The 12280-nt window shown below is 60.3% G+C and overlaps 1 protein-coding gene across 7 annotated transcripts in view; it reads right to left on the bottom strand.

Moving 5' to 3' along the window:
- The window catches only part of macf1a (microtubule actin crosslinking factor 1a), a 122217-nt gene that overhangs the window by 9924 nt on the left and 100013 nt on the right, over positions 1 to 12280 (bottom strand). For all 7 annotated transcript variants that reach the window (XM_088931549.1, XM_088931551.1, XM_088931553.1 and 4 more), the window contains 22 exons: positions 11710 to 11937; positions 10852 to 11070; positions 9621 to 9824; positions 8299 to 8530; positions 7972 to 8198; positions 7767 to 7889; positions 7371 to 7472; positions 7119 to 7220; positions 6772 to 6945; positions 6530 to 6685; positions 6256 to 6453; positions 5609 to 5737; positions 3208 to 3384; positions 2792 to 2947; positions 2385 to 2591; positions 2174 to 2293; positions 1885 to 2054; positions 1225 to 1384; positions 801 to 995; positions 588 to 716; positions 347 to 490; positions 37 to 225 (listed from right to left, as the gene is read on the bottom strand). In XM_088931549.1, coding sequence (XP_088787675.1) covers positions 37 to 225; positions 347 to 490; positions 588 to 716; positions 801 to 995; positions 1225 to 1384; positions 1885 to 2054; positions 2174 to 2293; positions 2385 to 2591; positions 2792 to 2947; positions 3208 to 3384; positions 5609 to 5737; positions 6256 to 6453; positions 6530 to 6685; positions 6772 to 6945; positions 7119 to 7220; positions 7371 to 7472; positions 7767 to 7889; positions 7972 to 8198; positions 8299 to 8530; positions 9621 to 9824; positions 10852 to 11070; positions 11710 to 11937 — 3741 coding nt within the window. The remainder of the gene's footprint in view (positions 1 to 36; positions 226 to 346; positions 491 to 587; positions 717 to 800; positions 996 to 1224; positions 1385 to 1884; positions 2055 to 2173; positions 2294 to 2384; positions 2592 to 2791; positions 2948 to 3207; positions 3385 to 5608; positions 5738 to 6255; positions 6454 to 6529; positions 6686 to 6771; positions 6946 to 7118; positions 7221 to 7370; positions 7473 to 7766; positions 7890 to 7971; positions 8199 to 8298; positions 8531 to 9620; positions 9825 to 10851; positions 11071 to 11709; positions 11938 to 12280) is intronic.

Raw genomic sequence — 12280 nt, 5'->3', positions numbered from 1 at the left:
AGCAGACGGGCAGCCTGGCCGGCCCGCCACACCCACCTGGTGCTCGGTGATCAGCGCCTTGACCTGCTCGATGCTCTGCGGGAGGGGCTCCATGTCGCGCTGGACCAGCGTGGTCTCGGCCCACTGCAGCCAGGACAGCAGCTCGTCCAGGAGCGCGGCGTTGCTCCGCAGCTCGGCCAACGCCGACTCCAGACGCTGCTCGTGCTGCTTGGCCCAGGCCAGCACCTGCAGGGCAGCGGCAGCCGCAGCACGGGGTCAGACTGGGGTGCATGGGGCTCCCCTCTCTCTCCAGCCTCCACCCTCCCCGACAGCCCCCCCGTCTCTCCGGCACGCTGTCCACCCCTACCTCCTCGAAGCGCGCTCTGATGATGGTGATCCAGTGCTTGATGGTGGTGATGCAGTCAGGGTGACAGACCGTCAGGATGGCCTCGCCCATCCCCGCGGCCTCATTCACGCTGCCCCGCTTCTCCTCCACGCTCTTCAGAAACTCCTGGGCAAGCAGGGGAGGGGGAGAGGAGACGAGGTCATTAGACAGCGGCGTCGGGCCACAGGAGAGGACCCCTGGAGGACGTCGGAGCGGCCTGTACCTTGTGCGAGTGAATGAGAGTCTGCAGGGTCTCGGGCTCCTCCGGCAGCACTCCTCTGAAGCGCAGGCTCTGCTCCGCCTCCGACAGCCACTCCAGGAGCTGCTGGACAGCAGCACGGAACTCCTCCGCCTGGAGAAACAGGGCGGAGGGTCAGGAGGGTGCCAGGTCGGGCGGCGCGAGCGGTTTCTCCGGCCGGTCTGGCGGCTCGCTCACCTGCTTGAGCGCCTTCTCCAGGCGCGCCTGCTTGGACACAGACAGCGCGCACACCGAGTCCCAGCGGCTGCTGAGCTCCTGCAGCTGGACCTTGACCCAGCTGGTGTCGTCCCGGGAATTCTCCATGAGCTCACGCGCGGAGCGCTTCAGCGCCTGGACACTCCCCGTCCTCTTCCCCAGCTCCTTCTGGAAGACCTGGGGTCCGCACAGACACAGCACCGTGAGGCAGGACCAGCGGACCAACACTTCTCCTGCACTGGGAATACTGGCAGGGGCAACCAGTTTCTAATAACAGCTTTCTCAAGAGGAAAAATATGAAAAACTAGGAATACAGGGGTGGGGGAGCATTCCAGCCCTGGGAAAAAAAGCATTTAAAAACTAGGAATGGCAAAGATGATTCCAGAACCGGCTTCCCCCCCCCGACCTTGTGCGCGTCCAGCAGGTTGATGACCAGGTCGAGGTCTCCGTGGACGGGCTGGTCCTCGCTCAGCTGTGGCTCCACGCGGTACAGCCAGTCCACCAGGGCCTGCAGGGCGTCGGCGAACTGCCCCGAGAACAGCAGGGCCTCCTCCAGCTTGTGCTGCCTGAGCCCGAGAGCAGCACAGCAGTTACACACAGCGCTGACCGGCCGCACATCATCATCAACAAGGCTCACTGTCTGTTCATACTGGGCTAAAACTCTGTTGAGTTTCCTCCTCAGTAGGATTGGGAGTTGTGATTCTGGCAGGTGTGGGAACTCTGGGATTAGATGTGTAAATTTGGGGAAGAATATTTGTCTAATCCCAGAGTATCTGTCACAGTGCAGTAGGAAGTGCACCTCTGTCTCTGTGTCTCCCCGCTGGCAGTGGGAGCACAGCCTGTCCTCTCTGGACAGCCAGGTCTGCCTGTGTCCAGTGTCTATGGCCAGGCTGTGGTCACTGAGCCTGTCCTCTCTGGACAGCCAGGTCTGCCTGTGTCCAGTCTCTATGGCCAGGCTGTGGTCACTGAGCCTGTCCTCTCTGGACAGCCAGGTCTGCCCGTGTCCAGTGTCTGTGTCCGGGCTGTGGTCACTCTCTGGACAGCCTGGTGGGCCAGTCTCTCTCACCTTTCCACACTCTTCCCGCAGACAGTATCCCACTTGTCCCGGACCTCTCCCAGAAGGTTGTCCAGTTTCTGCGAGTCTCCGGGAAGGCTGGCCTTCTCCCGCATGGCGCGGCCGGAGCGGACCGTCGTGTCGTAGACCGGCTGCTTCGAGCCCAGGGACTTCTGGAACTCCTGCACCGGGAGAGGGGGAGTGAGGCAGGAGAGAGTGAGACAGGGTGAGGCAGGAGAGGGTGAGACGGGGGGGGACGGACAGACGGAGTGACAGACATGGGCAGAGGGGTGACAGCGACCTTGTGCTTGGTGAGCTGCAGTTTGATCTTGTCGGGCTCGTTGGAGATCTCCAGCTCCGAGTCCAGGCGGCTCTCCGCCTCCTCCAGCCAGTCCGACAGCTTCCTCCAGGCCTCGTGGAACTGCGGGGGCAGAGGAAGAGGAGGGCTGAGCGTCCCGGCGCGGCTCTGCTGCCTGGCCGCACCAGTGCTGGCGCCGGGCGCCGGCCCCCACCTGCTTGGCTCTCTTCCTGGTTTCGTCCAGCGCCCGGCCCCGCTCCAGCGACCTCTGCACCAGCTTGTCCCAGCGCGACTGCACGCTGAGCAGCAGGTTCTTGATCAGAACGACGTCTTGCTTCAGGCTGGCGAACCTGAGCTGAGCCCCGGCCTTCTCCAGAGCCAGCACCTGCTCACGGTGGGCGTTCACCTCGTTCACAAACACCTGAGGGGGATCAGATGGGCAGAGGGACAGGATTAAAACCTCTCCACGCTCCTCTCCTCCCCTCTTTATCCAATTTCATTGCTCATCTGAAATCGTCAGTCCATACCCTGCTCCGCCCCTCACCCGCCCCCTGTCCCTCCCATCAGCCCTCTCTGTGACCGCGCACCTTCATCAGCCCGAGACCCGCCCCCTCCTCTCACCTTGTGCTCGTCGATCTGGAAGAGCACCGTGTCCAGGATGAGGCTGGGCGGCTGGGCAGTGTTCAGGACCTGCTCGGCCTGGGTCAGCCAGTTGATGCAGTCCTGCAGAGAGGCCTGGAACCCGGTCGCCAAGGAGACTGCCTCCTCCAGCTTGGACTGGGAGACAGAGAGAGGGGTTAACACACACACACACCCAGCACATTAACACAGCTCAGAGACAGAGAGAGGGGTTAGCACACACACAGCACATTGACACAGCTCAGAGACAGAGAGAGGGGTTAGCACACACACAGCACATTGACACAGGCACTAACAGGGTGACCAGGAGAGGGAGAGACGGGCGCTAACGGGGTGACCAGGAGCAGAGAAGGAGTGACAGAGATGGCACAGCGAGGAGGACAGCAGCACAGCCTCACCCTCCTCTCCTCCATCTTGGCGTTCAGGCTGGTCCACTTGGCCTCCAGCAGCGCCAGGTTCTGCTGTGTGTTGGACCCCGACCCGGCCTCCTCCCCCCGGGCCAGCAGCATTGACTGTCCCTGGTCCTGCAGCCGGTGGTACTGATCGGCCCGAGCGCTGAGCTGGGCATGCAGCTCCTGCACAGAGACAGAGCAACAGGCAGGGGGAAGAAACGGTCAGTATGTCTGAGAGACAGCCAGTGTGTGTCTACAGTGCGTGAGGGAGACGGTCAGTGTGTGCCTACAGTGTGTCTGAGAGACGGTCAGTGTCTGAGGGAGACGGTCAGTGTGTGTCTACAGTGTGTCTGAGAGACGGTCAGTGTGTGAGGGAGACGGTCAGTGTGTGTCTACAGTGTGTCTGAGAGATGGTCAGTGTGTGAGGGAGATGGTCAGTGTGTGTCTACAGTGCGTGAGGGAGACGGTCAGTGTGTGTCTACAGTGTGTCTGAGAGACGGTCAGTGCGTGAGGGAGACGGGTCAGTGTGTGTCTACAGTGCGTGAGGGAGACGGGTCAGTGTGTGTCTACAGTGTGTCTGAGAGACGGTCAGTGTGTGAGGGAGACGGTCAGTGTGTGTCTACAGTGTGTCTGAGAGACGGTCAGTGTGTGAGGGAGACGGTCAGTGTGTGTCTACAGTGCGTGAGGGAGACGGTCAGTGTGTGTCTACAGTGTGTCTGAGAGACGGTCAGTGTGTGAGGGAGACGGTCAGTGTGTGTCTACAGTGTGTCTGAGAGACGGTCAGTGTGTGAGGGAGACGGTCAGTGTGTGTCTACAGTGCGTGAGGGAGACGGTCAGTGTGTGTCTGCAGTGCGTGAGGGAGACGGTCAGTGTGTGCCTACAGTGTGTCTGAGAGACGGTCAGTGTGTGAGGGAGACGGTCAGTGTGTGTCTACAGTGTGTGAGGGAGACGGTCAGTGTGTGCCTACAGTGTGTCTGAGAGACGGTCAGTGTGTGAGGGAGACGGTCAGTGTGTGAGGGAGACGGTCAGTGTGTGCCTACAGTGTGTCTGAGAGACGGTCAGTGTGTGTCTACAGTGCGTGAGGGAGACGGTCAGTGTGTGAGGGAGATGGTCAGTGTGTGTCTACAGTGTGTCTGAGAGACGGTCAGTGTGTGAGGGAGACGGTCAGTGTGTGCCTACAGTGTGTCTGAGAGACGGTCAGTGTGTGTCTACAGTGCGTGAGGGAGACGGTCAGTGTGTGAGGGAGACGGTCAGTGTGTGTCTACAGTGCGTGAGGGAGACGGTCAGTGTGTGAGGGAGATGGTCAGTGTGTGTCTACAGTGTGTCTGAGAGACGGTCAGTGTGTGAGGGAGACGGTCAGTGTGTGTCTACAGTGCGTGAGGGAGACGGTCAGTGTGTGTCTACAGTGTGTCTGAGAGACGGTCAGTGTGTGAGGGAGACGGTCAGTGTGTGTCTACAGTGTGTCTGAGAGACGGTCAGTGTGTGTCTACAGTGTGTCTGAGAGACGGTCAGTGTGTGAGGGAGACGGTCAGTGTGTGTCTACAGTGCGTGAGGGAGACGGTCAGTGTGTGCCTACAGTGTGTCTGAGAGACGGTCAGTGTGTGAGGGAGACGGTCAGTGTGTGTCTACAGTGCGTGAGGGAGACGGTCAGTGTGTGAGGGAGATGGTCAGTGTGTGTCTACAGTGTGTCTGAGAGACGGTCAGTGTGTGAGGGAGACGGTCAGTGTGTGTCTACAGTATGTCTGAGAGACGGTCAGTGTGTGAGGGAGACGGTCAGTGTGTGAGGGAGACGGTCAGTGTGTGTCTACAGTGTGTGAGGGAGACGGTCAGTGTGTGTCTACAGTGTGTCTGAGAGACGGTCAGTGCGTGAGGGAGACGGTCAGTGTGTGTCTACAGTGTGTCTGAGAGACGGTCAGTGTGTGAGGGAGACGGTCAGTGTGTGTCTACAGTGTGTGAGGGAGATGGTCAGTGTGTGTCTACAGTGTGTCTGAGAGACGGTCAGTGTGTGAGGGAGACGGTCAGTGTGTGTCTACAGTGCGTGAGGGAGACGGTCAGTGTGTGTCTACAGTGTGTCTGAGAGACGGTCAGTGCGTGAGGGAGACGGTCAGTGTGTGTCTACAGTGTGTCTGAGAGACGGTCAGTGTGTGTCTACAGTGTGTGAGGGAGACGGTCAGTGTGTGTCTACAGTGTGTCTGAGAGACGGTCAGTGTGTGAGGGAGACGGTCAGTGTGTGTCTACAGTGCGTGAGGGAGACGGTCAGTGTGTGTCTACAGTGTGTCTGAGAGACGGTCAGTGTGTGAGGGAGACGGTCAGTGTGTGTCTACAGTGTGTCTGAGAGACGGTCAGTGTGTGTCTACAGTGCGTGAGGGAGACGGGTCAGTGAGGGGTCAGTCTGGACGCTGCTCACCTTGTGCTGCTGCAGCTGCTCCCTGGCGGTCTCCGGGAGGCCCCCGGTGGGCTTGGCAGCCGCCAGCTGGCTCTCGGTGCGCCGCAGCCACTGCAGGAACTCCTCGATCTCCCCGTGGAAGCCCTCCGCCTGGGGAGGTCAGAGGTCACTCGCAGGCCACAGTCCACACCCTCCCCCCGACAGCACAGGGCACCCCAACAGCCCCCCTCCACCTGGGGGAGGTCACGGGTCACTGTCCACACCCTCCCCCCGACAGCACAGGGCACCCCAACAGCCCCCCTCCACCTGGGGGAGGTCACGGGTCACTGTCCACACCCTCCCCCCGACAGCACAGGGCACCCCAACAGCCCCCCTCCACCTGGGGGAGGTCACGGGTCACAGTCCACACCCTCCCCCCAACAGCACAGGGCACCCCGACAGCCCCCCTCCACCTGGGGGAGGTCACGGGTCACTGTCCACACCCTCCCCCCGACAGCACAGGGCACCCCAACAGCCCCCCTCCACCTGGGGGAGGTCACGGGTCACTGTCCACACCCTCCCCCCGACAGCACAGGGCACCCCAACAGCCCCCCTCCACCTGGGGGAGGTCACGGGTCACAGTCCACACCCTCCCCCCAACAGCACAGGGCACCCCGACAGCCCCGTACCTGCTGCAGCGCCGCCTCCAGCTGCTGCTGCCGGTCCTGGGTCCGCAGCAGCAGGTTCTGCCAGCTCTGGTTCAGCTCGTCCAGCCGCTCGCGCAGCGGCCCGGCCTCGTCCCCGGGGCTGGAGTCCAGCAGCTCGGCCCCGGCGCCGTTCACGGTCTCCACGGTGGCGCGGTGGGACAGCACGTCGTTGCGCAGCACCTGGGGGGCGAGAGGGGCAGCTTTGAGCTCTGGGCCGGTCCTGGGGCGCCGGCGGGCCGGTGGGCACGGGACCTACGCTGTGCTTGGCCAGCTCGATCTCGATGGCCTTGGGGTCGGTGCTGACGGGCCGCTGCGCGTCCAGCGTGTGGTGGGTGTGGCTGAGCCAGGCCTGCAGCTCCGAGAGGGCGTGCTGGAACTGCCCCAGCGCCAGCAGGGCGGCCTCCAGCTTGTGCTGCAGGGACACACAGCAAGCAATGAACACCGAGCCCGCGCTGGCTCCGCAGCGAGAGAGCGAGAGAGCCCGTCGGGCCGCCGCACCTGTCTGTGTGTGATCTTGTCCCCCAGGTTGTCCCACAGGTGCCGCAGCTCGGTCAGCGGCTCCTGGATCATGTCCTGGTCAGCCTGGTCGCTCACTTTCTTCACCAGCAGCTCCCCCTGGTGGCAGAGCTTCTCCATGTCGATCTGCTGCTGGTACACCTCCACCTTGAATTGCTGGAGAGCACAGGCGAGCAAGAGCATGTCAGGGGCAGAGCAAGACAGGAAACACAGTGAGAGACACAGACAGGCAGAGGGACACAGTGAGAGACACAATGAGAGACAGAGACAGGCAGAGAGTGAGAGAGAGACAGACAGACACACAAGCACACAGGCAGAGATCCTCGAACCTTGAGCTCCTCAATCTGCTGTTTGACAGTGCTGAGGTCCGTTCCCACAGTGGACATGTCACACAGCTTAATCACAGCGTTGTCCAGATAGTCAAACATGCCCTGAGATGGAGAGAATAAAGAATCACGTTCTCATGCCTTGACTCACATTTCACCCCCAAATCCTTCCTTCCAGTCTCTCTCAGGAATTAGAGCAGAAAGTAATCTTTTTATTTGATCAGTATTGCTCTGACTGTTCAGCGGGCTTCAGACCTGCAGGGCGTCCTGGTACTGCAGAGAAGCGCTCATGGCTTCGTCGAGACTTTCCATCCGCTCTCTCCAGGTGCGGTTCAGCGCCTCCCAGGCCGCGTTCATCTAAGGGCGAGGGCAGGGAGACGGGGCGTCACACGGGCAAGGTCACAGGGACAGTGATGCCGTTCGCACTACACAATACCACCACTAGAGGGCAACAGCTAAAAAAGGATTCACTTTCTACAAAAGAGACCTTTCTTTGTAATAGACCACGAGGAGACACAATATTAGAAGGAGCCATGTTACAACACCACCACCATCAGGCAGCTGTTTTATTCACATTAATTTAATATTCGCCGCTGTTCTCCAGCCCCACCTCTCCTCCCTCACCTCAGGACATCCCCGCCTCTCTCTCACCTCGTCGATCGTCTTCTTGACCTCGGGCTTCTCTGTCTCCCCGCAGGCGAAGATGAGGTCAGCCCCCAGGGTCCTGACGAACTCCAGCTCCTCCCTCAGCCCGTCGGTCTCTGCTTTAATCGCCTGTGCAGGCGGGGAGAGCAGGTTACAGCCGGCCCGCGGCCCGCAGCTCGCGATGGCGGCGGGAGTCTGCGCGGGCGCTCACCTCGGCCGCCTCGATCTGCTGCTTGATGAGGGAGGGGTCCACGCCGGGCTCTTCCAGCTCGCGCACGATCTCCTGCGAGTCTCGCAGCGTGCTGAGCAGGGCCGCCACGTCCGACCAGAACTTCCCGGCCAGGTCCAACACATCCAGGAGCTTCCCCTCCCGCTCCTCGGACCGGCTGCGGATCTCCTCCCACAGGGAGCGCAGGCGGCACAGCCGGGCCTCGACAGCTGCCGGGCAGAACCGGGACACAAGGGCTGTCAGAACCGGAGGCTGGCAGCAGGACTGTCGGAACTGGACGGCGACCCGCAGAGGAGGGGCGACTCGTACCCTGGGCAGCAGGATCGCCGTGAGGGCCCTGGGCCCGGGCCACCAGCTCCTCGCCGCGGGAGCACAGCGCGCTGAAGGAGGGCAGCAGCTTGTCCAGCTCGAGCCCAGAGCTCCGGTGCTCCGACACCATCTCCCGGATCTTCTCCACCTCCGCTGGGATCTGGGGGGGCTGGCGAAGCCGGGACACGGCCGACTCCAGGGTTTCCAGAAGGGGGTCCATCTTGTCGTGGAACTGAGGGAGGCAGGGGGCAGGGGAGACAGGGACAGAGCAGAGACAGGGAGGTGCAGCAAAAACAGACTGTCAAGCTTGGAAGAGAGAAAAAGACAGAGAACTGAAACACAGGCTTTGCTGGAAATTCTGCCATGGACTGGGAATGGAACAGTGCCCCCTAGTGACAACACAGTATCAGTGCATGGAAGACAGCCATTAGGAAATCAAGAGTCCCAGTATCTCGCACTGTCTGTTAATAGCAGAGGCTGACCAGCAGGGCTCCATCAGCCACTGGGATCCTAAGCCTCCTAGCAAATGTATTGTCTATTGTTTAATGAGTCAGTTAGTGCGCCAGTCAATCAGTCAGCGTCTCAGCAGATCGGCCTCCCTCTCTGTGAGTCTGTGAGTCAGCCAGTCTGTCTGTCTTACCTCAGTGACCTGGATGAGTTGCAGTCGCAGTGAAAGAGTGAGATGGCAGAGACAGCACATCCACAATGAGTGAGTGAGTAAGAGGGGAGTGAGGAGGTGGAGAGGAGGATGGGGGGAGAGGTAGACAGGGAGACAATGTGGGGAGTGGAGAGACAATACAAAATGTTAGATCAGACTCATGCAGACCGAGCCATGCAGGGCGCCGGCACCCCCCAGGGCTTAAGCAACGGGGCAACTGTCCAGGGCAACTACAGCCACTGGGCCAAATACGCCCACTGGGAGGTTTATTCAGGTCAAGTTGTGTTGTCCAACAATTCGATCAAGCGTGGAATGCAGAACCACTGAGGTGATTCTTAAAGCCATGTGTGTCAGTGAGCTGGGCAGGTGTGTCAGAGCTCCGGACAGGTGTGGTTAAGAGCGTGAAGCCAGCTGTAACTCGCAGGATTAGTGTGTTAGAGCAGCAGCTCAGTGTGAGTACTTCAGGGATACAAAATCAGAACGCGGATACGTGTCTGCGAAGAACCACAAAACAGTGCAGGCGAGCATGTATCAGTGCACCCGAGTGTGTATCAGTGCAGGTGAGTGTGTATCAGTGCAGGTGAGTATTTCAGTGTCTGATGGGTGTCACAGTGGCGCAGTTCCCCAGGGTGGGTGTGCTGCAGTGCCAGGGTGCCAGGTGTACCTGTGCTGACTGTGACACGGCCTCGTCCAGCGCAGTGGCCCTGCGTTTGACCTCCTCCTTGATGCTGCTATAGCGCCGGTCCGCGGTGCTGTAGCGCTCCCTCACCAGCGCCCCCTCCTGCTCACTCAGGGCGGCCAGCTGGGGGCCGATCTTCAGCAGCTTGTCGATGTGGGGCTTGTGCTCGGCTATAGACTCTCTCAGCAGCTGCAGAGGGAAATCAAGTTCTATCATCAGGCTAAACGCTAAACGGTTAAAACACAGAGATGCAAAAAGAACATGAAAATCTCTCACTCCCACTCGTTCTCTCATACAGCACCCAGACCTCCTCCTGAGCCTGCTTCTCTGCCCCCACTCTCACTCTCCCAGTCCTCCATGTGCCTCTGCCACTCCCACCCCCTCAGTCTCTCCTCCTCCCCCACTCCCTCCTCTCTCTCCGTCTCCTCAGTATTGTTGTATTGCTGCATGGCTGCATGGTTATATGGTTGTATGGTTGCAGGTTCGTATGGTTGTATGGTTGCAGGTTCATATGGTTGTATGGTTGCATGGTTGTGCTGTTGTAGGGTTGCATGGTTGTGCTGTTGTAGGGTTGCATGGTTATATAGTTGTGCAGTTGTGCCGTTGTAGGGCTGCAGGGCTGTACTGTTGTAGGGCTGTAGGACTGAATCGTTGTAGGGTTGCATGGCTGTAGGGTTGCATGGTTGTGCGGTTGTAGGGTTGCATGGCTGTAGGGTTGCATGGTTGTGCGGTTGTAGGGTTGCATGGCTGTAGGGTTGCATGGTTGTGCGGTTGTAGGGATGCATGGTTGTAGGGATGCATGGTTGTGCGGTTGTAGGGATGCATGGTTGTGCGGTTGTAGGGTTGCATGGCTGTAGGGCTGCATGGCTGTGCGGTTGTAGGGATGCATGGTTGTGCGGTTGTAGGGTTGCATGGCTGTAGGGCTGCATGGCTGTGCGGTTGTAGGGATGCATGGTTGTGCGGTTGTAGGGTTGCATGGCTGTAGGGCTGCATGGCTGTGCGGTTGTAGGGCTGCATGGTTGCATGGCTGTAGGGCTGCATGGCTGTGCGGTTGTAGGGATGCATGGTTGTGCGGTTGTAGGGTTGCATGGCTGTAGGGTTTTACGGTTGTGCGGTTGTGCCGTTGTACTGTTGTAGGGCTGTACGGTGCTGTAAACGCTTGGAGCTCAGGCACCCCTCGCTGTGGAGGAGGGTGCCAGCTCTGCCCCTCGCTCACCCTCATCTGCTCCTGCTGCTGCCTCAGGGTGTCGGTGTCGATGGCGGGAGGGGGCAGCCCGGCGATCAGGGCCTCGGTCTCGCCCAGCCATGGCTCCAGCTCCTCCTGGGTCTCCCAGAACCGCGCCGCCAGGACCTGGGCCCTCTCCAGCGCGCCGAACCGCTCTGAGTTCTGCTGGCTCACCACCTCGTAGCGCTGGCACAGGGAGTCCGTCTTCACCTGGGAGCCGCGGATCAGGGAGGGTGGAAATGAGCAGGGCAGCACAGGAACACCCTCTCTCCCCTCCTCTCTCTCTGCGCCCTCTCCTCCCTCTATACCTCTTCCTCACCCCGATCTCTCTCCTCCCTCTCTCCCCTCAGTCCCCCTCTCTCTCTCCTCCCTCTCTCCCCCCTCAGTCCCCCTCTCTCTCCCCCCTCAGTCCCCCTCCCTCTCTCCCCCCTCAGTCCCCCTCTCTCTCCTCCCCCTCTCTCTCCCCCCTCAGTCCCCCTCTCTCTCCCCCCTCAGTCCCCCTCTCTCTCCTCCCCCTTTCTCTCCCCCCTCAGTCCCCCTCTCTCTCCTCCCCCTTTCTCTCCCTTCAATCCCCCCTCAGTACTACCCTCTCTCCTCCCTCTCTCCCCCCTCAGTCCCCCTCTCTCTCCTCCCCCTCTCTCTCCCCCCTCAGTCCCCCTCTCTCTCCCCCCTCAGTCCCCCTCTCTCTGCTCCCCCTTTCTCTCCCCCCTCAGTCCCCCTCTCTCTCCTCCCCCTTTCTCTCCCTTCAATCCCCCCTCAGTACTACCCTCTCTCCTCCCTCTCTCCCCTCAGTCCCCCTCTCTCTCCCCTCAGTACCCCCCCCCCTCCCCTCTATCCCCCCATTCCCACCTTCAGCGCCTCTCTCTGCTCCTCCGAGCAGCTCTCCAGGATGTCCCCGCGGGAGGCGATCAGCTGGTCGATGGCGTCTTTGTGCCGGATGATGTCAATGTTGAAAGCCCTCTGCACCTGCAGCTGGGCAATCGTCATGTCCGGCTCCAGGCTCAAGGGCCCAAGGGACCCCAACTTCCTCTCCGTCTCTCCAACCCAGGTCAGCTCCGCATCCACAGCCTGTTCGTACTGCGGGAGACCGGGAGGAAGAGCCACATGCTGGGAGCACAGTGCAGAGCGTGGGCATGGTTGCAGTACTAGCGACGTCCACAAGAGGGCAGTAATGCCAGTGGATGAGTGGTACTACACGCCCTGTATAGTCCTCTCAATAATTGCAAAGTGTAGCGGAACTGGATGCAGTACCTGCTTTGAACTGAGGGTGGCAGAGTGGTGCAGTCAGGAAGCAATGTTTACAGGAGACCGAATCGATTGAGTAGGAACTCAACTGACCAGGCGGCACAATATGTGATCTCCTGTCCCAGCCTGAGAAACCGACAGTGAGGCTGTCTCTCAATAATAATAATACAGTGTG

Source organism: Atractosteus spatula, chromosome 14, assembly GCF_055471065.1.
Source record: "Atractosteus spatula isolate fAtrSpa1 chromosome 14, fAtrSpa1.hap1, whole genome shotgun sequence".
Classification (NCBI taxonomy): Eukaryota; Metazoa; Chordata; class Actinopteri; order Semionotiformes; family Lepisosteidae; genus Atractosteus; species Atractosteus spatula.
Note: the sequence above shows the minus strand (reverse complement) of the source record. Positions and strands in the feature narration are given on the sequence as shown.